Source organism: Larus michahellis, chromosome 3 (genome assembly GCF_964199755.1).
Source record: "Larus michahellis chromosome 3, bLarMic1.1, whole genome shotgun sequence".
Taxonomy (NCBI): domain Eukaryota; kingdom Metazoa; phylum Chordata; class Aves; order Charadriiformes; family Laridae; genus Larus; species Larus michahellis.
The window spans coordinates 60,366,429-60,391,821 of record NC_133898.1 but is presented as its reverse complement, the minus strand read 5'-3'; the positions used below and the strand labels follow the sequence as shown (position 1 = coordinate 60,391,821).

Sequence of the window (25,393 nt, the reverse complement as noted above, 5' to 3'; positions counted from 1 at the left end):
AGCGTTTTAAGGAAAAGATAAGGTGAGACAACTCCATGTAACTAAAATTTTCCATGGTGCTTGTTTTGCCTTCTGAAATCTAGGATTGATTTTAGAGCAGGAAAGAAAATTCAGGGATTAAGATACTTGGCTACATTATATTCAGTGCTTTTTCACAGCCTTCCTGTGTGACATTAAGAATATCACTTACTTGCTGTATCCATTCCCAGTGTATGAAATGGGGATAACAGCACGTCTTTACCTCCACTGTGGATCAAAAGGATAAAGATATTAATCATTTTCCAAGATGCTCAGACAAGCTTAATGCAGAAATACCCTACACAGACTGACCTTTGGAAATACACCAAATACAGCCTATGGTTTGTTCAAATACAAACAAATGGAGAAAGTGAAAATGGAAAGGGCTCACAGCTCTTCGGTGGGGTGCAGGTGCCTCATTGCTGCCGCTTCTAGCACAGCTCTCCAGCACGATCTTGGCAACCTTGTCTTCTTTGGGGAACCTGAGACTAACAACTGCAGTTGATTTCCCCTCCCTCAGTTTATACAATCTGGATTGGAGGCTCCTAGAAGAGAAATTCCCGTGTGCCATGGGAAGCCATAGCCTGCACTGTCCCTCTTGTGTCTGCCACGGACTGTAACAGCCTCTGTTTTTTTGCTGCACCCAAACTGGAGATGATCACGAGTTCAAAACTGGGAGATGCAATTCCCCTTTGCTACTTGACAATGATCCTGGCAGCCCTGAGGTTATCTAAAGACTCCCATATCATCCTAGCCTGGTAAAGCCCGGTAAAATCCGGAAAACTGCAGGAATACTTTCCCTCGTGGCACAGTAACTAAATATTTCTCTGCTCACTAGCAGCACCACTGTGCTGAGAAGGATGTGTTTCACTCCGCTCATTACTTGCACTCAACCTAGAGAGAGGTTTGCTGAAGGATCACATCTATGTCTCTGATCAGCTCCTGCACATCAGACACAGGGATAGGCTGTGTGCTTATACTCTGCCAGGTGTCTGAGGTAGAGTGGCAATTCGGAAGTGCATGGAAAAAAAAAAAAAAAGAAAAAAAAAGCTAACTTACTTACTTAATACAAATCACAAATCTGAAGAAGCATTTGATTTTGGAGCATGGTCTCACATTTTTGAGATGAGTCAAAGCCATAAAGAGAACGAGGAGTTTGTGTAACACTTCTGCTGGGTGCTCCATCCTCGTGTTTAGACCATTATTCTTAACCCTGAATAGCATCGCCTTCATATATTCCTGCTAATGTCTACTTTTCACAGGACCAATTCCCTCGCAGTGTGGCAGAACGCTTTGCTATTGCCCTTTTTGCCCATCAGATCCAAAGAAGGGAACAGAAGGATAGCAAAAGTTTGCATAAAGCACACTCCTACCATGCCTGTCTGACAGCAGTGTTCTTAACTTACACTTTCAGCCACAATCAGTTAAAATACAAAACCAGACTTACATTCTTCCTTTACATACTCAGAAAAGGAAATCCACAAGTTTATATTCAAAATCCACATTCAAATATACCACTGGTCAAATCTTACCATCTTAATGGCGTCTGAAAGGCCAAATATGTGCTTGCAGAAAACCTCCCCCCTTCCCCATCCCCTGTTGCCGCCAGAACAACCTCCCACCTCACCTCAAGGCTCTTCCAATGTGACACTATCAGACATCGGTGCTGGGACACAACCGTTACGGTGTGCCGGTGCTTCCATTACACACACACACACCTACTTTTAAAAGCTTACAACTGAGCTTTGAAGTTCACTTTGTGCTGCAGCTTGGCATGCAATGCCATTTCTGGGCAAACCGAAGAAAATGGATGAGTTTTTTAGTTGTGAGACATCAGCAACTAATTTATGCTGGTTGAGATTTAACTTTCAACTTTCAAAGAGAGATCACTTCCATCCACTTCTAACATTTCACAGGGGATTTTTTCACCCCCTCAATGGCTGTTTCTCACGGAGCTGCCTTCCAGCATGCTTCCCACCATACCTGTGGGCACGTAAGCAGAGCCTGACCTCGCAAACACTCCCTTGGGACAGACCCTGCAAAAGTGGTCCTGGTGATTGCATCGCCACTGGACAGGGAATTCCAAGGCTAGGTTTCCTGTTCTTCTCATGGAGTCTGTGTACGGACGTCTATATGTAACAACGTTCAGTTCTTTTCTCTGGTCTTGGCTCATGCAAGCAGACTGATCAACAGTGCTTTAGATGTTTGTTGAACTCTGCAATAAAGGCAGATTCCTTAAAAATAAAACAGAAGGAATGCTGTGGTATTGTATTACAGTATTCTAGCTCTCAAAAATGTTGCTGTGTTCTTTTAGGTTATGGCCTAATGTCACAGAAGTTCCCTTTCTTAAAATGGAGGGAAAGATCAGAGCACCATTACCTTTAACTGGGAATTACAGACTTTTATTTTTTAAGAGGATGTAGAGTTCCATTCTTTCGTGGATGATGATGTTTTGCCATTTGATAAGGGGACACAAGTTGGCATGCAGTGTGGTTTCCTTTGTTAGTCAAAAAATCTACCTTTACATTAAATATTTTTATTACATCAAGTATCGAAAGGAGGAAGAATTCAATGGCTGGAATCCACGGATCTGTTCTTCGGTGTTTAAAATTTGTGGTTTTGTTTGTGTCTTTATGATACTACGTACCATTCTATATTATAACATTCAAACAATTCATCAAAAGTCCAATGATAAAGAATGGCAAAGAAATTGAAATGTTTCAAATACACCATCAGTTTCACATACCTTCAGTTCTGCTGAGCTACTTTGCAACGCGTAAGTAGAGAACATTTCAGACTTAGCCTTGCATCATCAGCACAATTTGTACAGAAGAGAAGTAAATTAAACAGGAAGAAAAACCCGCACCATTTGTCACTGTCACTTGAAACTTGAGACTAAAATTTATTTTTTCCAGAATGCTGCACTTTAACAACAGTTGATTCTCTCTTTAGTGTGAAAGCACTGATGTTTCACTTATATTACAACATCACACTGGACTATTGGAGCTTTTACGCCTGGCCATCAAATATCACATCTAGTAAAATGCAGCTGTTTCTCTCCTGGATAAAACTTCTTTCTACTTAGCAGCCACAAAGCACGATGAGATAATGTACTTCGGGGTACTTACTGCACATCTCAGGTGAATAAAATAATTCTGCCTTCACCCTCACACCTCCAGGCAGTTCAGGACACAGAATAGCCCAGGACCAACCTGCCCCAGTCTCGCTGCTAAAGTATGACTTTCAGATGATAAACTGTGCCGTATCCAGTGTTGTTCTGCCATGTGCAACTCCAACATCTCACCCACCGCCGCTGTACCCAGGCAAGAAAACCAGCGTAAGCAAGTGGACTACGACGCTAGGAAGAAATGTACAAGTTTTATTTTTAAACATCACTGGACTGAAAAATAAAGAGTCATATGGCTTATTTATAATTCAGGAGATGGTAGTGAATAAGTTAAAGAATATTCATCCCAAAACATACGTTGCTTTCATTTATAGCTAAGCTAATGTACACATATGTTTTCTTTTTTTCATAAATGTCAAGCACCCACCTTTTTCCCCCCACAAAGATTTACAAGTACATGCATGGCACTTCCTACAAAGCTGTCGTGGGCTAAAGGCTTACAAACAATGATTATTTTTTTTTTTTGGAATAGGAAATATTCATCAGACCAAAATAAAATCATTTAAATCAACTTCTTCCTGAGCAACTTAGAATTTGGAATGTGCTGAAAAGTTTCAATAAATAAGTCAAAGATTAACCAGCTTAAAACGTACCTTTTAACAATTAAGTAAAATATATTTCATGACAGACACAGGCCGTACGACCAGGAACCTCAGATGCTATGTGCCAGATAAATTTATGAAGTACCATTCAAGGAGGAGAGGCCAGGTTGATTGTTATGAAAAATACAACAACATTAAAACCTAGCGAGTAAATCATTAAACAGGTTTTGTATTTAGGTTATAAGTAGTGATGGCTGAAGATACCATTAAATAAACAGATAAAAATAGACCTTAAGGTAAGCGGCAGTGAACTTGCAGGAAGGGTGAATGTGTTAAGTGACTGATTATTCTGTTACAACGTTGGCAAGAAGAATTCAAACAGAATTTCAGAAAGGTGAGAACATTGGTTTTCTTTCCAAAATACAACAGCTCCACAGTGTGTAAACTAATCATTACTCTCTCAATGTAATTTCATAGAAACCACTTAAAATATACAATGCAGCAGATTCATATTTTAGCTAATACGTTAGTTGTTATCTGTGCCATTTTCAGCTTTCTTTAATGTGCTCCCCCACGGTAGTGCATTGCCCACCACCAACCCGGGATGTTAATAACGAGAACAGAATCTTCTACGTAATATTTCTGTAAGTTAGCATCTTGTCTTAACACGATTACGCTTCTTTATTTTTGTTCTCTGTGTGTAGGTACAGTGAAGACCGACTGGTGATGAAGACAGAGTTTATTGGCTCTCAGCAGGCTCATGGAAGAGGAAACCCTTGGAAAGCACATTCGAGCTTAGCCCGAGTTTATATGCCTCGTCCATCACAAAATAACTTTTGCTTGTTATTGCAAACCGACGTACAACCTTGCAGACGGCAGACACGCTGCTGAGGCAGCCGCAGAACAGGAAGCAAAAATTTCCAGGCAGATGTTTGAGAAAGGACGTGAGAGAGACAAGAGGTGCGTTGCCCCTGGAGTGTTACTGGGACTCATCCTGGCAGGGAGCTGCAAGTCCTCAGCCCTGCTTCCTTCCTGTGATCTAGGACAGGAATTTATTGCTGTTATCCTCTACTAGTCCAGCTTCCTCCGGCAACGACGGTGCACAAGAGGCCAAGGCCTCATCAAGACCCCCAAATCCCCCCTATGCTGCTATGGAGCAGATGGCCAAATGGCTCTGCCCACTGCTGCCTGCAGGTCTGTCACTTCTGCACCACCGGTCCTGGCAGGCTGTCAAATAGCCGGCAAGCCCACAGGTCACAGGGAATCCTGGGGACACCCACATTAAAGACAGGAGCACGTCACATATTGGAGCTACTCCCCTTTCTCCCCCAGCTTCCACCCATCCCCTTTCTAGTGTTTGCTGATAATACTTGTAGTGATAAAAAGGGCAACTTTCACAGTGACTCTCTTAACAACGTATCACTGAATTGGCTTTGGTTTCACAGAGCGTACCTTCTTTTGTCTCTTTTATCATTCTGAAATATTTCAACTAGAGAAGTTGTGTATGTCCGTATTGTTAATTTTACTTCTACCCATGCTAAAAGCAGGCGTCTGGTGTTTGCGCTGATGGGGCAGCTGCGCTCACCTTCAGACGTGAACAACTAAATTCTGCAATCACAGAAACACCAGTCATGCTTAATTGGAGTTCCAGATCACCTAAGATTTTTAATAAGCGACTTTTTCTGTATCTCTTTGGATTTGTGACCCATAACAATAATAAAAACTTACTAATACCTTTTCTGAACATAAAAACTGTATGCTGCACCTTTTCCTTCAGAGTCTCATAGAAATGTACTCAACTGCAGGAACAAAACTCCACTGTTTAGGTAACCCTGCCTTACACTTTTCATCTGCTATTGCCGTTCACTGACCTGGTAACTTTTTCCACTCTATGAACTAGAAGGGTTTACCAAAACCACCTGGTTTCTTTAACTTGCCTTACGTCCACTAGTATTCATTTGCCAGAATAGCAGCCTTGCTCCTCCCACACAGGGTAATTCAGAAGCTGTTATCTAGCCCCTTTCTGTGCCTGTTATCCTTGGATGTGCACACACGTGGCAATGACTCTGGCCGTACCACTGGGTACGTGTGCTCTGGGCAGAAAGAGGCACTCTTCCCAAACGGCTCATTGCCCGTAGTTCACATTGCCGGTAGTTAATGCCGCAGTGTTATGCAACGAAGACTTGTTTCTGGAGAAAGAGAGAGATAAGAGTCTGTAAAATTTACTTTTCAAGACCGCCTGATCTATTCTTTTATGTTTTGCAGGTTCTCAGAGGACTATCATATGCTCCAAAAGTTATTTTGTGATAGACAATAGATACTTCTCTCTTGAACTATGTCACAGCAAAGATGCTATAGAGCCAACACCGTATAATGAACCAAACCTGCAAAACCAGGTATCTCCCGATGGCCCCAGCATGTGGGAATGGTCTCTTCCGTTCTGTTTCAAATGCTGCTGCGCGTTAACTCAGTTCCTCAAGGAATTACTTTTAACAATAATTAAAAAAATCTTAAGAAAGCTGAAGGGGTCACCAGAAGAGAAAGGATAGTTCTTCCATCCATCACCTTTTATAGATATCCTCTAGCCACTTTTCATCATCTTCTTCCTCATCGTCTATCGGTTCCTCTGTTTCCAGGGGAGAAGGAATGAAGAACTCGGGTCTGGGACGTGGTTTCCTGCTATGAGATTTCAGTCCAAACTTGCGCTTCAGCAGGTGAAACTGTTCTTTGACATAGTAATAAAACTCATATTCATATCTCATGCGTTGGTAGAGGATCTGTATTGCTTCTGGAGAGGGGACGGTCTTCTTCACTGTCACAGTCAGATTGCCAAGTTTCCTATGTTCTGTAAAAAAAGCCAAACAAGCAACATGGTGGGTGCTGATTAGTAAGACCAGACCTAAACTTTTTTTTTAAAGATTATGGCATGGCCCGACTGCATTACTGATACAAATGAGCTCAATCTGTCTCCTTAATAATGGATTTACTTTTAACAAGAGAAAAAAAATATAGATGTCTGAAGTTAGACTTGCATGTTTAAATATGGCTAGCTCACGCGCAGCATTTGGCATTGCATGTAGTCAACGAGCATCTCAATTGGCAATAGTTATCTGAAAATGCAAATCATACCAATTATGAGCAAAAACTAGACGTAGAGAAACCCATAATTTTGCCTAGCTTTGGAAATTTTGCCTGATGCATGTGGATTATACATCCAGCATACAGCTGAGATGAACTAATCAATTATTTCCTATGTGGCATACTATGTCATATCTCAGTTGTGCTTCATCAAATCTAAACAGATATTTATCAACCTGAATCCATCTCAGGCTACCACGTGACGCCTCAAGACCATACGTGCCTGTTGACTTTCTCATCCTGTTACACCTGCTAATTAAACTAGACTCATCTTCCTGTTTTGCCCTGGGACTGGAAGATTTCAGTATGTTTTTCTTTACCTGACAACTTCTGCGTTGGTAAACTGAAATAAAACACCTCTATTGTTGACAAAGAATTAGAATTACTAGCAAAAATACTGAATTGCCTCTTTGCCTCCTCTCTCAGTAAATTATTCTACCATTGGAGATTAATGTATTTGAACAAGGTGTAAAGCAAACTCCTAAGGCAATCGTTTTGCTGTTTTCTACCAGATAGCAACAGGCTGCCAGAGTATCCTAACTATTTCCTTCTTCTCCAAGACAGAAACGTAATGGAAAGTCAACTGTGAAGAGGAGAACAGAAAAAGCTGGAAGTACTGACCTGTCACATCACCGTATCCCCCCTAACAACTGCGACTTTCTTCAGGAAAAGTGGAGACGAATGTTACACTGATCATAGAATCATAGGGTTGGAAGGGACCTCTGGAAATCATCTAGTCCAACCCCCCTGCCAGAGCAGGGTCACCTAGAGCAGGCTGCACAGGAACGTGTCCAGGCGGGTTTTGAATGTCTCCAGAGACGGAGACTCCACCACCTCTCTGGGCAGCCTGTTCCAGTGCTCTGCCACCCTCAAAGGAAAGAAGTTCCTCCTCCTGTTTAGGTGGAACTTCCTATGCTCAAGTTTGTGCCCGTTACCTCTTGTCCTGTTGCTGGGCACCACTGAAAAGAGCCTGGCCCCATCCTCCTGACACCCACCCTTTAAGGATTTATAAGTGTTGATAAGGTCACCCCTCAGCCGTCTTTTTTCCAGACTGAAGAGACCCAAATCCCTCAGCTTTCTTCATAGGAGAGGTGTTCCAGTCCCCTAATCATCTTGGTAGCCCTTTGCTGCACCCTCTCCAGCAGTTCCCTGTCCCTCTTGAACCAGGGAGCCCAGAACTGGACACAGTACTCCAGGTGCGGCCTCACCAAGGCAGAGTAGAGGGGGAGGATGACCTCCCTCGACCTGCTGGCCACACTCTTCTTGATGCACCCCAGGATGCCATTGGCCTTTTTGGCCACGAGGGCACATTGCTGGCTCATGGTCATCCTGTCGTCCACCAGGACTCCCAGGTCTCTTTCAGCTGAGCTGCTCTCCAGCAGCTCAGCCCCCAACCTGTCCTGGTGCAGGGGGCTGTTCCTCCCCAGGTGCAGCACCCTACACTTGCCCTTATTGAATTTCATAAGGTTCCTCTTTGCCCAGATCTCCAACCTGTCCAGGTCTCTCTGTATGGCGGCACAGCCTTCTGGTGTGTCAGCCACCCCCCCCCAGCTTTGTGTCATCAGCGAACTTGCTGAGGGTGCACTCTATCCCCTCGTCCAGGTCATTGATGAATATATTGAAGAGGACTGGACCCAGTACTGACCCAGTCCTCTTCAATATGATGAAGCACTAGCTTCTATAATTAGGTTTTCTGAAAGCTCAGTGCTCCAATACAGTAAGCCTCATGTGTTACTCTGAGAGATGCCCACGGAAATGACTGTAATGGCCTCAGAATACACCCGGGTCCAGACATGGCAAGATGAATGGGCTTGCACAGAAGCAAGGACATGACAAGTCAGACATTAGTAAAAAGCCCTTTTGATGGCAAGGATAGTTAGGCAGTGCAGTAGGGCACACAAGTTACAAAAGCTGTACCTCTGAAAGACTGTAAGAGCAGATTAATTGATTCTCTCCTGAGGAAAGCCACTTGACTAGGGGACAACTTAAGGCAATTCTCCATGACTCTAAACCCAATAGATTAATTTTAATCTTGTCAATCCTTACTCCATTTCCTTGCTTTTTGCTACAACAGCAAGGTCTGCATGAGAGCTCCTTTCTTTTTTTTGTTCCAGGATAGTGCCTTGGCTTCTGCTGCTCATTCTTTCCTTTATATTCTCTATTTGCGCTGCCTCAAAGGCCAAACAGAAACCCCCATATTCTACATGACTACATAGATAAACTGTTGCAGTGAAGAAGAGCTGGATTTTGATACGAAAACCTAATTCTTATTGTAACAGCAGTTCTGCAAGTTGGAGGAATTCAAGCGGGTCGGACCATGAAACATGGCAAAGAAAAAATTTAAACGGAGGAAGGTGACAACAAACAACGTTTGATGATTCCAACCTAGTCCCAGCGGCAGCGACCACCCTCCCTTCCAGAGGGAGCCCCTCAATCAAAATCAAATCAAAACACGTTTTCACAATCGCCAACACGTAAGGCTAAGGGATGGATCAACGGTTCCTGGTAGGAAAAGTGAGTTGTTCCTGGGATTCCACAAGCAATACATTCAGCCAAGAGAAATAATCAAGAATAACTTTTTAGGGAAGAGAAGAATTTTAAGCAAAAGCAAACTCATTTATTTCAGGAGGTAATAAAAGATGAGTAAGTCCAGCTAGCAAACACAACAGCAATGATCTTTAGACAAAAAAGAGCACAGCCATGTGAACATGAACTGCTTTCTTTACATTTTAAATGATCAATGTTCATACAGCTTAGGGTATCCACACCGACAAACGCATTTTAATTTTCAGACAACGGACACATACTTTCCTATTTCAGAGTAAAGGAATTAAAGAAAAACAACTGAGAACTGTTCATTTTAATAACACTACATGAGACAGCAAGTGCTGCTGGGCTGGACGTTCTCATATTCATTTCACTTCATTGCATCACACACATCTGGTGCAGAAGAAAATAATTATATCTGAAAGAGGTATTTTCCGTCTCAGTTTTGCTTACCAATTACAACAGAGTAATTTGAAATGTAGGAAGAACATGATAGAAAGAGAGAATAAGTTGACTAGCTTACCAAACATAAGGCTGTTCTAAATTACAAAAAAAATAATATTTAAAGCATGCATTCTATTTTACATTTGTACTTTTAATTCCTTCTCTAAAGGAAGAATGGTTTTCATTAGTTGGTAACAATTAAAACATGCCGTTCTGTAATTAAATGGCATTTTTAAACCAAAGTTTGCAGTTCTTTACGCTGAAATCTCTGTCTCTACTCATATATCTAAGTAATTAAACAACTCAGTACAAAGAGTTCTTTGTTCTTTAATTACAGCGATATATGGTGATATATGCGCTATACTTACTGACTGTTCACAGTTTATCAATTTGCATAGTTTTATTTAGATAGGAGTAAAATGATTAAAATATACACAAACTGATTTAAAATTAAAGAAGTGATTTTCAACGAGCTGTCTAACTAAGAAAATGTGTAGAAGAAGGATCATGAAATCCTTGCATTTAAAACAGACGTTAGCATAAGAGCACTACCTGTAGCTAGCGAATGGTGGGAAATATTTTTGGTGAAAACATTTGGCTTCCCCAAGAGCTTATTCTCTTCTACCCCGCCTTTGCCCATAGGCCGGAACAGATGAACAAATGTCTCTTCTTTTAAAATTCTCAGTCAGTTGTTCAAGTTGCCATTGAGGGGTATTAGGTGAATACCCTCCAGGCAGGACACTGTACTCAGTCTCTCCTGGGGTGAGAAGGCAACTGCTGCCTTATGCTTACTGAGCACTTCAAGACATTCCCCTCTCCGGTGCTTAGCTGGTAGCTCCCGCCAGCTTTGCAGTCTGGTTTTCTTTACAAACTCAGCAGCAAATATACACTACTAAATATTGCATTTATTAAGCCTAAGCCTTTATACTGCTTGCCAACTTCATTTTTATTTTACATAGGTTATTTCTGTTACAGAAACCTCCATTTACCTCGCTGGAAAAAGCTCTTTACTTATACGGTCCCTCCAGGACTCTAAGCGGGAAAAGCCGCTTCTTACAGCTCCAGCTGCCCTTGGTGGCTGCTCCTCCCAGCAGAGAGGGCCACTTGTGCTCGGCCCAGGAGCGCTGCCAACGATGACAAGGTGAAAAGCGCCGGACTGCTTCCCTGGGGGGTCAGTCAGTGCGGGGCAGGACCAGCCAAAGGGGAATTTACTGGTGGTGTGCTAGGCAGGGAGCAGCCCGTCGGCATCCGCTCTGCTGAAGCAGCCGGGTGCTGCATCCCACCCTCGCAGCAAAATACACCCCTCCTCTGAATTTGCAGTAGTCACGGCAGAGAGGATTCCTGGATGCATGCAATTATTCTTTGCTCTGTGCACGCACCTACGTCTATAGATGCATACATACGTTCTGATAGAAACACTTGCACTCTGGAAGGCTTTTCTGGTAGTTTTTCTGGCTTCTGCTGGTTTGCTTCACAGTATAATCATCAGTAACTGCAGTGCATAAATAGCTGTGAGGTGCTGGTTGTCAGATGGCGAAAGTTGGGGCTGTGCCTGGCTCCAGGCTCAGCCTTTTGATAAAAAACAAGTGAACTTCGCTTTTTTTTTTTTTCCTCTTTTTTTTTGCACTTGAATTTTATTTAGACTGGTTTCTAATCTTAAATACTCTTAAAAGGCTCTTTAATACAAACATGAATGAAATCACAGAACTGCCCCTTGAAGTCACCTTAACCACCTTTCCTCATCATAGAAGCAAAATGGAAAAATTAGGCAGATCTGGCTTAAAGCCAAAATAACAATCTGCATATGCTGCATAAACCCAGCTGTCCCACCAAAGGACCCCTATTTTATGACCTTTGAGACAGCTAACCATATGGAGGGCAACAAACTACACCATTTACTTTTTAGGGTTATTTTTTTTAAACTGTGTTTACTTTGGCATTCTTTTAAATTACTAAAAAGAATGTACTATGCAGTAACCCAGCCTCCCACTGCAGCCTGCTCATGCCTTGAACTAAGACTAAATTGGTATGTAGATACGGAGGAAGAAAATTAAACTCTTTTGGGTTACAGGTGATGAATATTTACTATTACTTTCCCCACTCTCATTTTTTTTTTTTTAAACTAAGAAATCAGCGTTAGGCACTGCAGCGATCCACACCATAGGGGAAAGTGGTTTTTTATACTTTGTGGCTCAAAACGCCTTGGATTGCCATATTTAGGCAAAATGATCCTGAAGGCATTCTCCACCTCAAAAGAGAATTTCAGGGTGACGCTCTCTCCAGCCCCCCATCATTTTGGCGGGTGTGAGGGCAGAAGCTTGTCCCCCAGCGCTGCTCCTGGGTGAAGCCGCAGGGAGCCCGGGGCCCTGGGGGACCTGTCGGGGAGAGGTGAGCCAGGCTGGAGCTGAGCCAGGCTGGAGCCAGCGCAGGAGGGCTGCAGGCGACTCGCCTGGCTAACATTTGTGGTGGAAAAACCCCACGCCGAGCCGTGCTGCTCTAAGGCTGTGGGAACACGACGGCTGTCACAGAGAGAGTAAATTCATTTCCTGCAACTACACGGGGAGGCCCCGCGTTTCAATCGTACGCAGCTGAGCTGCGGCACATACCTACTTCTCCACAGTTTTAAATGGAAATACATGTATGTCACTGTGGTTAGATGTGACGTATGGATCGGTGAGGGCCTCTGCTTGATATGCCACTCAAACGATCGCTGCGGCGCTAAAACAGGGCTCTGATGGCTATGCTAGAAATGATCTCCCCCCTGGAATATCTAACTGCAGCTCAGCAGAAAATTTTCTGTCACAACTCATCCACTTTTCAAACTCGAAATTTTTAGCTGGGCTCTTGCCGGATATCTGGGAAAAGGTGGTTTTGGGAGAACAGATGAGACGCCGATGTGCTTGGCTCACGGGCCGGTCCCAGATCCCAGGTCTGGAGGAGGGATGTGGTGCACCATGGCCATACTGTGTGACCAAGCGCCTTGTGTAGGCTCATGTTAGCTAAAGGAAAGCAGGGATGGTGGAGAAAACCTAACAGAGTCACCAACCAGGAAGAAGTGTATTAAAACCCAAAGTTGATGAAAAAGTAGGCTGTAATTTGTCCCATAGCATCTACTAGCTTTGTCTGAAATACTACAAATCCCAATTATTAACCTCCTTACTGCTAGTTTACTGTCTTCTCAGTTATTCACATCAACAAAATAAGGTGTAATTTTTAACAACATGTAAATAAAGATGAGACACTCGTGCATACTGAGGACAGTTAAGCTAGGCTCACTGGCAATGTTTGCTTTGTTTTAGCGTTTCTGTCCTGAATTATTGTGTTGCTTTGATGACATGGAACAACTCCTAACCCTAGGGGATTAGGAGAACTCTAGCCCACTGGCACAGAGCAATGTCCCATCTCCTAAAGGTCAGATATGGATCTCTCTGAAAGGACAGCCTTCCAGGGGGCACAGAAACACCCAGAATTCCAGAGACAAATCCTAGGCAAATTGGATGTCCTATTTATCAAACAGGGATCTTGGGAGCAAATACACCAGACTGTAATTAGCACAGACACTGCAAAACGATGGCTGCCAATGACAAAGACTGAAATGCGTGAGACAGTTACAGCAATGCTTTCTTCTTTCTTACCACTATAATGAATAAGGAAACCAGAGGGAAGAATAACGTCACTTTTAACCTAATACAATTTCATTATTGACATTACCATGGACAAAATGCAGGGAGCTCAGAGAATGATAACCTGGCAGAGGAAAACAGAGGGATGCCAAAACAGAGATTAGCCAGGGAGAGCTCACAAAGATAATCCGAAAGACACATAATCAAACAACTACTAATGCTCCAGGATGTAAATGCTGAGGAGGCATGGCACAAAATCAGAACAAGGAAGAAGCATGAAAAAAAAAGAAAATAAAAAAAGAAAGAAAAACGTTAGTGATAAATGCAAAAGGTACTGCGGGCCAATAAGGCTGAAAATAACAAAAGAAACACCTTCCTACTGTATGCAAGTAACACATATTGGGAATATAGCGCAGAGGTCATCAGTGCACTGGTCTGGCTGTCAACTGTAAGAGTGATATGCATCCAACAGTGCTCTGAAATACTACTTAAGCTATTAAAGGCATTATATCACCATTATGAAACACTTGCCTTACAACACACTCAGCAGTGCAAACATATAACTTCCTCCATACTTTGTAAACAGCTACCACTCTCTGAGCTCTCTTCTCCAGCCACAAAGTATTTACCATGAAATCTCCAACTCTCCTCTTGGAAACTTCACGGTGTTACGCCTTTGGTCCTACCAGTTCAGAGCTGGGGATCCAACAATGCAGATTTCCAGCTGCATGGGACACCTCAGCCAACCCTCCTGTACCACACACTACCGCTGCTGCTGCCCTGGCCTGGAAATGTGCTGTATCTCACACATGATCAGATAACAGATCTCAACAGGATCTTCTAAGAGACACCTTTATTTGGTGCACTTTAATGTTGCATTCCCAGTTAAGGTAAGTTAACACAGAAGGAAAAAAAAAGCTGAAAATTAACGCCCACTGGTAGAGCGAAAAGGCAGATTCTTATGATAATGTGGTCAGGTACTTTTATTGCTGTTAAGCAACTTCTAAGTTTAACTAGACAGAATTGGAGGTGCCAAAACCAAAGTCATCTGCAGAGGAAATCCCAGGATTCTCTAGTTCGAGTTCCTGAAAGAATTGCTATGTTTGCAGTTCATACGCAATTCCTAATGTATCTTTTATAGCCGTGTAAGTATTATTGAATGGATTCAGTCAAATCTGGATCTGACAAAACCACAATTTAAAAACAGGTTCTTACAGATCGCTTGTGAACAGTGTTGCATAGTAGGTTATGCAGATACCAGCATTATGACTTCTTTTTCCAGAGAAAGTTGCAGTGATTGAGATGAATTTCAGCAGTGGTCACGAGCAGGAAAAGCTTCACCACAGGTATGTTATGCAGAAAATCTGCAGAGGTATAGCCTGGGACTTAAGAACCTAGAGCAGGCATCTTGCCTTTGTGCTTTGAGTCACAGTAGGCTGCTATCTGTGATTTTTGTCCACAAAAAGGAAGCAATAGAAGAGACGTGCTGTGCAAGCTTAAGATGTCTAAGAGGGATGGAAGGAGGTGGAGGTGCCTTTATTTCCATATATAGTATTGACAAGTGCAACACTGGCATACAGCATCCAGTTTGGTAACCACATCCTAAATCAGATAGGGTATGAAAACAGCCTCAGAATGAATACTGGGGTTGGAAGGGACACTTTAGAGAAAGATGATAAATTCATTCTGGTCAGCTTACCAAAAAAAAGAAGATGGAGAGGTGACTTGTTTACAGCATCTGCATATTTTCATGGTGAGAACTACGGATACTGAAGGGTTGGAAGCAGAAACCGGAGAAATGTGGACTGGAAGCAAGGCACAGCTTTTTAAAGTGGTGAAGGTGATTAATCACAAGAACAAACCAAAAAAAGTTGATTTGCTATCACTTGATATTTTTACATCAACGCTGGATAACTTAACCAACTCCAGTTACTGATCTCTGTGCAGAAGGAAGAGAAACTACATGACTTGTAGCACACAGGAAGCCAAACTGAACAACCCCATGGTCCATTTAAGTCTTTCAGAGATGGAAGTTCCGAACGTCTTGCACGTGCCAGCTTCCAAGTCCGGAGCATCACCTGTGGAAGCCTTTTTGTCAGTGCCTTTGAGATACCTCACTGTGAATGTCATTTTTGGAAGATGTCTGAACCCCTAATTTGCTACCTTTTCCAGTCGCTGGCTGTTCAAACCTAGCGGTCACCACCCTGCAGCATCAGGCCTTGCAGGAATGTGAATTAACGCTACATTTTTTTTAAAAAAGTTTGAGAATACGGCCTTAAAATTATTATTTCTAAGTGCTGCCTCTTCCTGTCTTCCTAGAGCATACATATGACTGCTTATTGCTTTATATAACAATAACTACTGAAATGAGAAACAAAAGCAAAAATACTAACTAGGACTAAAGTAATGGCCAATAATAAAATTTACGCACTGCCAAGGTAAACCCACTACTGATAAGGTATACAGGACTGGAAGATGCACATTACTGTACAAAATTAACGCTTTTAAAGCTGCTATTAAAATGGAGGAAAAAAGAAAAAGATATCAGTTCTCTTCTCCCTTGTGAGAAAGTTGCCAGTTCTAAGAAGATTTTCTCCCAACTATGTCTGTACACAGACAGCTGAAAGCCCCGAAATTGCTCTATTTCTTATTATTGCAAGTTACAGGCGGTCAAGAGAAAATTCTCTCTTTTGCCCTTAGGTTCTTTTGTGTATAATGAACGACTGAAGGCAGCCAGGGGCTGAGGCACTGGTGAAGAAGGAAGAATGCTACCAGAGCAGAAACAACACACTGTTCCTTTCAAGTTCACCCCCTCCTGGCCCACAGCCCGACTGCCTTGGCCAGCCGCCAGGCTATCAGGACAAAGGCTTCCTCCTCTGGCCAAAACCGAGGAAAAGGGTCCGTTGTTTAACACAGGCAGACTTGTTTCAGCAAGAGAAAAAAAAAAACTAAAAAGAAGGGGAATTATATTAACTGGAAGTCCTGGGAGAGGAGAGTAATCTCCTGGTGTGGCTAATGCAATTCCCACCCCATGCTTTTCCTGCAGAGGGAACGTCTTGATCCTCTACCGTTCAGGCTAGAAGGCAAAGTAAAATGTCTCAACAGGGCTAAAGCTCTAAGGCTGCCAGGGTCTTCACGTCCCCCAAGGTTACAATGAACCAGAAACAAGAATGCATCTTTCCCTCCTTCCAGGAACCCCTAGGCGATGCACTGCTCCCCTCCATGCCTGCACTAATAAGCTCACGTGAAGGGTGAGTGTCCTCACTCATAAAAAGACCTTGCAGACCTTGAAGACAGATAAATAAGCCAAACATTTAGCCATCTCAGGACTTCACAGTGACCGATGCTCCTCTGGATTTCACAAAGTCATTAAAGCCAAGTCAAGGTGAATTCACACCTGGGCTTTTTGCTGTCTCTGTAAGAGAGCCCGCAGCCCTGCTCTGAGATGGGGAGCTTGGAACACTTGGAGTTCGCTGCAAGTCGAGAGGTTGTGGCCCTCCCTGAAACCTCCCAGGCAGATGCTGTTGCAGAAGTTACACAGAGACGCACGTGGTGGCTCTTCGTGCCAATCTCAGCACTTCTTTATCAGTGCAGCCACAGGTGAGGGACGAGGACTTGAAAATGGTAGCAGAAAATCCCTAGGTCTGGCGTGACCCATTTGATTCTGAGGGCCAGGGCGCCTGGGTGGGTGAGCTACCTCAGAGGCTGTATCACAGGACGTAGTGACTCACATGAGCTGTGGCAGACTTCCCCTAGCAATTATTTATATGTCTGAGAGTTTTCAGAAGCAGGCCCCAATTCAAGGAGAAGTGTGATTTCAATCTGCTCGGGTTAATATAAATGAATACAGGACGTATTTAGATGCTGTTCAAATACCACAGACATTTACACCTGCACGTGCTCGCTCTGTAGTCCAGGCAATAGATTTTCCTCCTGAAGAAGGGGGGAAATGGCATTTCTGACACATAAGACCGAGATCTTTGCAGATGAAGGCCTCCCTTCGCACCCTGTGCATCTGCACCAGCCAGTAGCAAAGACAGCCCCCCCGGAGTACCTCTCATCTGTCTTCAATGATTTATGTGACCAGCTCCAGCACACCTTGACTGTTCCCGCTCGTGTGTCAGTGCCAAGAGCAATCCATTGAGGAAACAGTATTTGCTCAATGATCCTTTTTAATTCAACTCACATTTAGCATTACTGTGCTGACAGGGAAGAGACACATCATTCTGCCATCTATCACCTTGTTTACAGGACATATATTCCCAGTAGCCTTAACTCTATTGCAGGTTAAAGGAATTAGCTGAGTACTGTGAAAACAACTATGAATCAGAACAGGAGATTTACAGGGTACGAAAATCCACTGCTCCTGCACTTAGTCCTGTAAATTGTCTTATGTCTGCAGTGTTTCAATCAGTAATTTCATTCCAGTCTTAGAGAGACTGGCTAGTATCAAAGTTTTCAGGATGGCTGCACTGTTTTGATTTAATGACAATACTAGCCCTGACTTAATGACTACCGCGCTTCAAGGTTATACTGCACAAAACTTTCCCTTGTGCTTAAGAAAACAGGAGATAAAACGACCTGCTGTCTTTTTCCGTTCTGGTATTTATGGGCACATGTAAACATTAACACCTCTGAATGAGGATAAAATGGAACAGAAACCAGGAAGGATGTGACAGGAATTAGGAAGAACTCTTCAAGAAAAAGCAATTTTGGAAGGAAGCAAGGTTACTAAAAAGAGCCCTAAACCTGCAACAAACCAGGCTTTTGTTGAAGAATATTGACATTTTATACATTGTGATCGTCAGGAGTGGCAAAATAAAGGCCCCCAACATTATTCACGAGACACGCGTTAAGAGTTGTATCAAGATAAAGAGAGAAACCCTGTTGTGCTGGGTTGACCCCAGCCAGCCCCCAAGAACCCACGTGGCCACTTGCTCCACCCCCCACCATCCCTACAATGGGATGAGGAAGAGAACAGCAAGAATGAAAGCGAGCAAACTTGTGGGTAGAGATAAGGACAGTTTAACAGGCGGGGAAAAAAAAAAGCGATGCAAAGGAAAGCCCTCACCACCTCCCACAGACAGACCAATGCCCAGCCAGTCTCTGAGCAATGGCCACCTTGGAAGCCAAAACCTCCCCTTCTTCCTCCTCCGCCCCTGCTTTTATTGCTGAGCATGGCATTATAAGTTATGGACTAGCCCTTTGACCAATTTGGGTCAGTTGTCCTGGCTGTCTTCCCCTCCCAGCCTCTTGCCCACCCCCAGCCTACTGACCGAGGGGGCAGAGCGAGAAGCAGAGCAGGCCTTGACGCCGTGTGAGCTCTGCTCAGCAGCAGCCAAAATACCACAGATCCAAAGCACAGCACTATCTGGGCTGCTATCAAGAAAGTTAGCTCGAACCCATTCAGAGCCAGCAGAGTAAAAATGGCTGCTGTCAGGTGTGGGCAAACCTGGCACACTGAGGAAATTTAAAATACACACAAAATACATACCTAATGCATATAGCAGGCACAACGGATCAGCTGAAGTACCCACTTAGTCACTATAGTGAGTTCAAATTAATTCAAATGAGTGGTGACTAGCAGTGGATGCTTGCAGGAGGAGTGGCAGAGGCACAGACCGTGTCTTCCCCCAGTGCTGTCTCGCAGCTTCTGCTGCTGGCTTGTTCAGCCTGGAGAAAAGGAAGCTGAGGGGAGATCTTGTCGCTCTCTGGACTACCTGTGAGGTGAGGGTTGGTCTCTTCTCCCAAGTAACAAGCGATAGGACGAGAGGAAATGCCCTCAAGTTGCACCAGGGAGGTTTAGAATGGATCTTAGGAAAAATTTCTTCACTGAAAGGGTTATCAAACATTGGAACAGGCTGCCCAGGGAAGTGGTTGAATCACCATGCCTGGAGGTTTTTAAAAGACGTGTAGATGTGGCATTTAGGGACATGGTTTAGTGGTGGACTTGGCAGTGTTAGGTTAATGGTTGGACTTGATGACCTTAAAGGTCTTTCCCAACCTAAGTGATTCCATATCTGTTTTAAACTTTTAAAAACTGATTCTCCCTGAGAAATCAAGACTAATCATTCTGCATTCAATCTCTTTGCACAGTTCATTTTTTGTTTCTAGCACTTCCCACTTCGGTTGTCCCTTTTCCAAACTCAGAGGTCTGTCTATTAAATTTGTTTTCCTATGAAAGCCACGCCATGTCCCTGACCATCCCCCTCGCTCCTGCTTTGTACCTTTTCTAAATCTGTTAGATCCCTTTTGAGGTGGTGTAATTAGAAATACAAATAATTAATGGAAAACACTGCAATTTGTGGTTAAAAAGCCATAAAACATAACTAATTTTAACTTTTTCGTATTTAAGAATCAGAAGTAAATTATACCCTATGTGCCTTTACCACAGATTTGAAATGTTGCTTGTTCCAAAGAACAGGTTGAGAATACTTCTTTAACAAAAAAAAGGGCAAGAGATTTCTTCAACTTCATAGGCTAATTCTAAGAGCACGAGGGAAACCTATACGTAAATTTAACTTGCATGGTAAAGTAACAGAAAATATCATTAAGAACCAAGAGTTAAAATTTCAGTGCCCAATTTCAACAGAAATTCCTCAAAACAACAAATCTGATTCTGAATCTATGAAATCCTATTCAATTTGCCTAGCTTACCAGAAGAATAAATGCTTACATTTCACTCCTGCCCAACACTTCAAAGAAATCCTGAAACCATAAATGTTCAGCTTTTTAAAATCCACAGACAGAATGCACCACTGATATGTATATATATTTTTAAACAGAATATTTTAACAAAGTTCTGTGGAAAACATGATGAAAAAGTTATCTGAGAGAATGGTACATTCAGGGTTTCCATAGTAACAAAAACAACGAGAAAAAAAAAGTTAAAGTCAAGGGAGCTTCGCAAAGGCCTGTCCAAAAAAATAAAAAATTCATCTCTGGGAGGCTTGGCGTACGTTTTCATAGAAGGGACACTTATCACGTTGGATGTGTATATGCACTTGCACACGGCACATGTTTTGTCCTAGGCTCAGCGCTCATTGGGAGACCAACGCATGTAACCAGGTTTGGTCTTAGTGCTGAGTATATGGGTCACAGAACCCAGTTCAGCGTCTAGATGGAGGCCAAGTTCTCCTGTAAGCCCGCGGGTGCTGGGAATACGAAATTGTGACTCTGAGCTCTTTAAAAATACGTTCCTCACAGGCTGCTCTGGTGTGGCCAGTGACTATGGTCATCAGTTTCTAAACAAACACGGTAACCCCGGCACATCACGTTCAGCTGACGCTTCATCCCTCTGCTTGCCACACTGCTTGACAGCATTTCTGGCACATTCACAGAGCATTTAATTTTCTTAAGTACATTTACTGAAGAAACGAAAGCCCCTAAACTGAGCAAATATAGAGTCTTCATAAATATAACTGCTTTTTTTAAAATTTTTTTCATTTGGTCTGAATAACAGTGGGAAATGAAAAACCACAAGGCTGAAGGAAGTGAAGGGACTATTTATGTAGCATGGGAAAAATTAAACTGAGATTCAACACTTTAAAGTGGGTGACATCTGTTTATTAAAATACTTTTGTTGTATCTCTTTTGCCTTTGATTATCCAGTCCGTCTGCTAAGACTTAGAAACAGGGATGCGGTGCAAGATTCAGCCTTTGATTTTAGTGGCAATCTATGTAAGTTCTGCCACTACTTTGAAATCAAAATGTTGGTCTGGCATTGCCAATTGCTAATAAAATATACCAATGTATCATATGCCATTTCTTCACAAAATTACTCACACATGTGTATACAATATGAAAAGATGTGTGGGACTTGGAATTTTTCCCTTTCTGCACATGAGATACAAAATGTCTATGCACTAACTTTATTTCTGTTAAAACAAAACCTGTTGAACAAGTGGGATGTACACCAAGATGTGGTCTGGAAGGATAACAGAAGCAGCCTGTGAACTGAATAGCTGAATTAAGCAGGAACTCAAACCATTGATTTCTACAAGTAGCTTGCAAAAACATGCACCAAGGAAAATTATTTTCAGCAATTCAAAGCAGAACCTTCGGCTAAGTGGTGAGTCTGCCCTTAAAATAGGCTAAATAGCGTGTTCCACAACTGCACAAAGGACCGGAGCCTACCAGGGACCAGATGCCATATTGCACCAGCACCAGAAGACAGCGCTTCTAAAATAAGTAAATGCTAAAACAAGTAAATGCTGAAATTCAATATACACACAAACATGCTTTGTAACTTCACCGCTCTTCTGTTAGTAAGAGTTCTAGATGAACCAGACTGACATTTTTGGTAAGCTGTTGGCTAAAGTATGACAACAGACTGAGGTTTCTTGCTATTAGCCACCTGCATTGGTATAGCTGCACCAAACAGGCGAAGTTGTATGAGCTGCAATTTGTTCCTCTTATTTTCAGCTACTAAGAGCTGAAAATGGTTGATTTTGAAAAGGGTTTGCAGTCCCATGGGAGCTATTCTTGGTATATCAGAATATATACATATATCAGGATGTCTGTACATATGTGCATACATCTATATGCCTATCAGAATAATGTCTTTTTCCCAAGGGTCTGGACACCAACAGCACTCATCTCACCCTTTTTCGCCATGACGACTGGAAAGAAAACTTGCCATTTGCAAACAGACCAAAATAATCTTAACAACAGAAATCTGTTTCATTGTTCTTAAAAAGGATATACATCCTCCACACTAAGCATCTCACCTGGTTGTTAAAGAAAATTGACTGGTTTAACACACAAAATCATGGGCTAAACTAAGCACCCAAAATCAGGAAAGCCCATGACCTCTTCAAAGTGCTATCTAGCATCCAGGATTCCCAGATTACACCCTGTCCCTAATGCCTTTTAATTGCCATCACAGGCACTCAAAATTTACCACTGAATTTACAACTTACTAAACTAAATTAAGAATGGGAATGGACAGGATAAGAATCTAGAGGGAAGAAACCCCCACACCTGAAGGATCCACAAATATTGAAATAATAACCCTAAGGAAGACATGGAAAACATTATTACCTGATACCTCTATGGTGAAACTGGACAAACACTAGTCCCTGTGAACCAGGATTCAGTGCAGAAAAACAGATCGAGGACTTCTCAAACACTGAAACATAAGCTGCGGACAGTGCAAGACCAGAGACACATCTCACATGTGCTGCATCCAAAAAACCTTGGAGAGAACATGGAGGAAGCAAACAGTGAAATTATCTCGCTGCCAAGTACCTGAGCAGCTTGGTTTGACCATCGTCCCTTAATCCAGCTGATCCTGCCATGCTTCACCCTCTTCAAGATGCCTTCATAGTTTTACTATCCAAACTCCTTCCCCAGGTTCCCTGTCTTCTGCAGTTCATTCATGCTAAGCACTCTTCCTGGCAGCTGCTTTGGTCACCACACAGGGGTTTCTCGAGAGTTGACTAGAATAGATCTTCTGCTTCATTCATCTCCTTTGCTCTTGGCAAGTAAGTCCTGGGCTTCTGCTGTGTTTCTTTGCCCCACAGGCAACCAGGTCACAGACATTGCTCCTGGAAACACTGCAGGAAAAGATACTACCAAGGGTGCTAAAAAACCCAAATGAACCCCACAAAACCACCCCAACAATTCCACCAAAAGCTTAGCTCAAATAGCACTCAATGATGCACAGATCTATCTACTGGATAGACAAGGAGAGCACTAAGGCGGCATGATATAAACTTTGTTTTTATATGCATACTTCATCCTTGCTCCTACAAACGCTATTGCGTGCCAACTCCTTGCCAACATCCATCTCTACCCAACTGTACAGCAGTATACAGCACGAGTGAGAAATATTCCTGCTGCTGAACTCCAGGCAGTGCTCAGGGCATCAAACCAACCCCGAGAGAGATAAACAGCCATTCACCTCTCTTCGCTGATCATGCTGAGAGTTCAGTTTCCCTGGTACATAATTTAAGCACCTGACATTAAGTAATGTCAATACCCAGCGAAGTAAACCAGGTTTGTCAGCTGCCTGAAGACCCTTCAAAGATCAGTCACGGCTACTGTGAAATTGGCAGAGCTCTTACAAGGACAGTGGAGAGCGGAAGAAAACTTGAAAAATAAAAATAAGACTTCAATGCCCAGCAAAATATTTAGTGGTCTTTAGGTTAAAACAGAGTTTTCTGTGAATATTTTCATTCAACATTTTAAATACATTTGCTTTGGCTACGCTCTCATTCCTGTCATGTCCAATTTCCACCAGCTTTTAGGAGATGTATATTATATAACAGCCACACATTAATCCCACACTCTCATTTTATGTAACAGAAAAAGCACATGTTCTTGCCCAAGCAGTAAACCTCCAAACTTCCTAACATCCCAAAAGCCCCGAGAGTGCAGCTCCGCAAAGCGCTGGGGGCTCTGGCCCACAGGTGCTCCTTGCAAGGCAGGCAAGCACCAAATGCTCTGCTGCAGCAAAACCAGCGCGCTCCACGTCTTCCCTCAACACAACCCACCACCGGGCTCTCCCAGTAACTTGTGTTGCACTTCTTTATGACTAGAAACAAGCAAACAATGAAACACCCCCAGCCCCCTCTTTTTTTGCTAGGTCCGACGGTGCACTTTATCCATCTCCTTTTCTCCCTTCCGCTCCACAGAAAGCAAGAAATCAAATAACGTAGCTGACTGTTTGGAAACGAATCAAAGCAGTCAAGCAGCAGAAGGCGCAAAGACCAAAACAAGTATACAGATTTCGTTCTAAGCCCTGTGTTTGCATGCTTTGTAATACCAAAAATGTAACGCTCATAATGACTTACAGGTACGCATGTACCCTCAGCACAGCAATACATCGCACAGCAACACAACTGCACAGACCCTCCGAAACTCAATTGAAAGAAACACTATGGAAGAAGACAGACCACTACAATTACCTCATTTAAGATTTTCACCACAGAAAAAGTATTAGACGGAATCATGCTGCAAAAGGCACCAGAATAGGGTATACTGTTTTATCATTGATATGGCAGAACACAAGAAATAAGGCTTCTTCCTATGGTGGGTGCCCAGAGCTGATTAATCCCATAGCTACAGGGAAGCCAGACCAGAGGAGTCAAAGAAAGCCACGGGGAAGCAAATGGGTTGTGGAGAGAGAGTATTTCAGGGCCTGAGAACAGAGTGGGAGCACTTGCGTAGGCAGACAACAGATGCTGCTCCAGGCTTTCAGCAAGCAGCAAAGCAGGGAGGGACGGGTAAATGCTGGGGTTTACTTGTTGTTTTAACTTGAGCAATTGGAGGAAGATGACAATTTAAGGCACTGCCCCCTGGATAGTGCTGCTATTTCTCCTGAGTCTCCATTTATGATTTTTTTCTTTCTCTTCAATACCCTCATTTCCCCTGAGTATGCACTCATCAGCAACTTGGATTCCCCAAAAGTCCTCCCACTAGCTATCTGGGAAGAGATTCATGCTAGAGGGCATAACACTCTCCTAACATGTAGATGCCTTTACAACCACAAGTCATCTTCAGAAACCAAATTGCACGGAGGTGCACGAAGAATTCCTCCAAGACCTATTTTGGAAGCAAGTGAATTCAGCCAACTCACAAACATCAGCAGTAATTTCAATCCAGTATTCTCAAAACCTTCCCCCAAACCACACACCTCTTTGCATGTGCACTTTTTTTAAAAATATTTTTTTCTTGGTCTGTTTTTATGTTTAGTTTTTGCCCTCAATAAAAATGTTTTCTGGGTGAGCCCTGGAGAACCAAGCAGACCAAACACTAATGCTCATATGGAATTTATTTAGAGGGGGGAAAAATCCCTTAAGTTGAGTAGTTATGTTATTTTGAACTGGGTTTATATTTTATGCGTACATAGTGGAGCTGGAATTTCAGGGCTGGCTTTTGTTTGCATTCAT

At 42.9% G+C, this 25,393-nt stretch overlaps 1 protein-coding gene across 3 annotated transcripts in view; it reads right to left on the bottom strand.

Moving 5' to 3' along the window:
- Window positions 1-3,376: 3,376 nt before the first annotated feature.
- Window positions 3,377-25,393, bottom strand: part of UST (uronyl 2-sulfotransferase) — a 161,790-nt gene continuing 139,773 nt past the window's right edge. For 2 of the 3 annotated variants that reach the window (XM_074580375.1, XM_074580377.1), the window contains exons 8-9: window positions 6,313-6,592; window positions 3,377-5,936 (exon numbers count right to left, since the gene is read on the bottom strand). In XM_074580375.1, the coding sequence (XP_074436476.1) occupies window positions 5,873-5,936; window positions 6,313-6,592 (344 nt within the window). In that variant the 3' untranslated portion in view covers window positions 3,377-5,872. Of the gene's footprint in view, window positions 6,593-25,393 lie in introns of all 3 variants that reach the window. The other variant, XM_074580376.1, reaches the window with a different exon arrangement.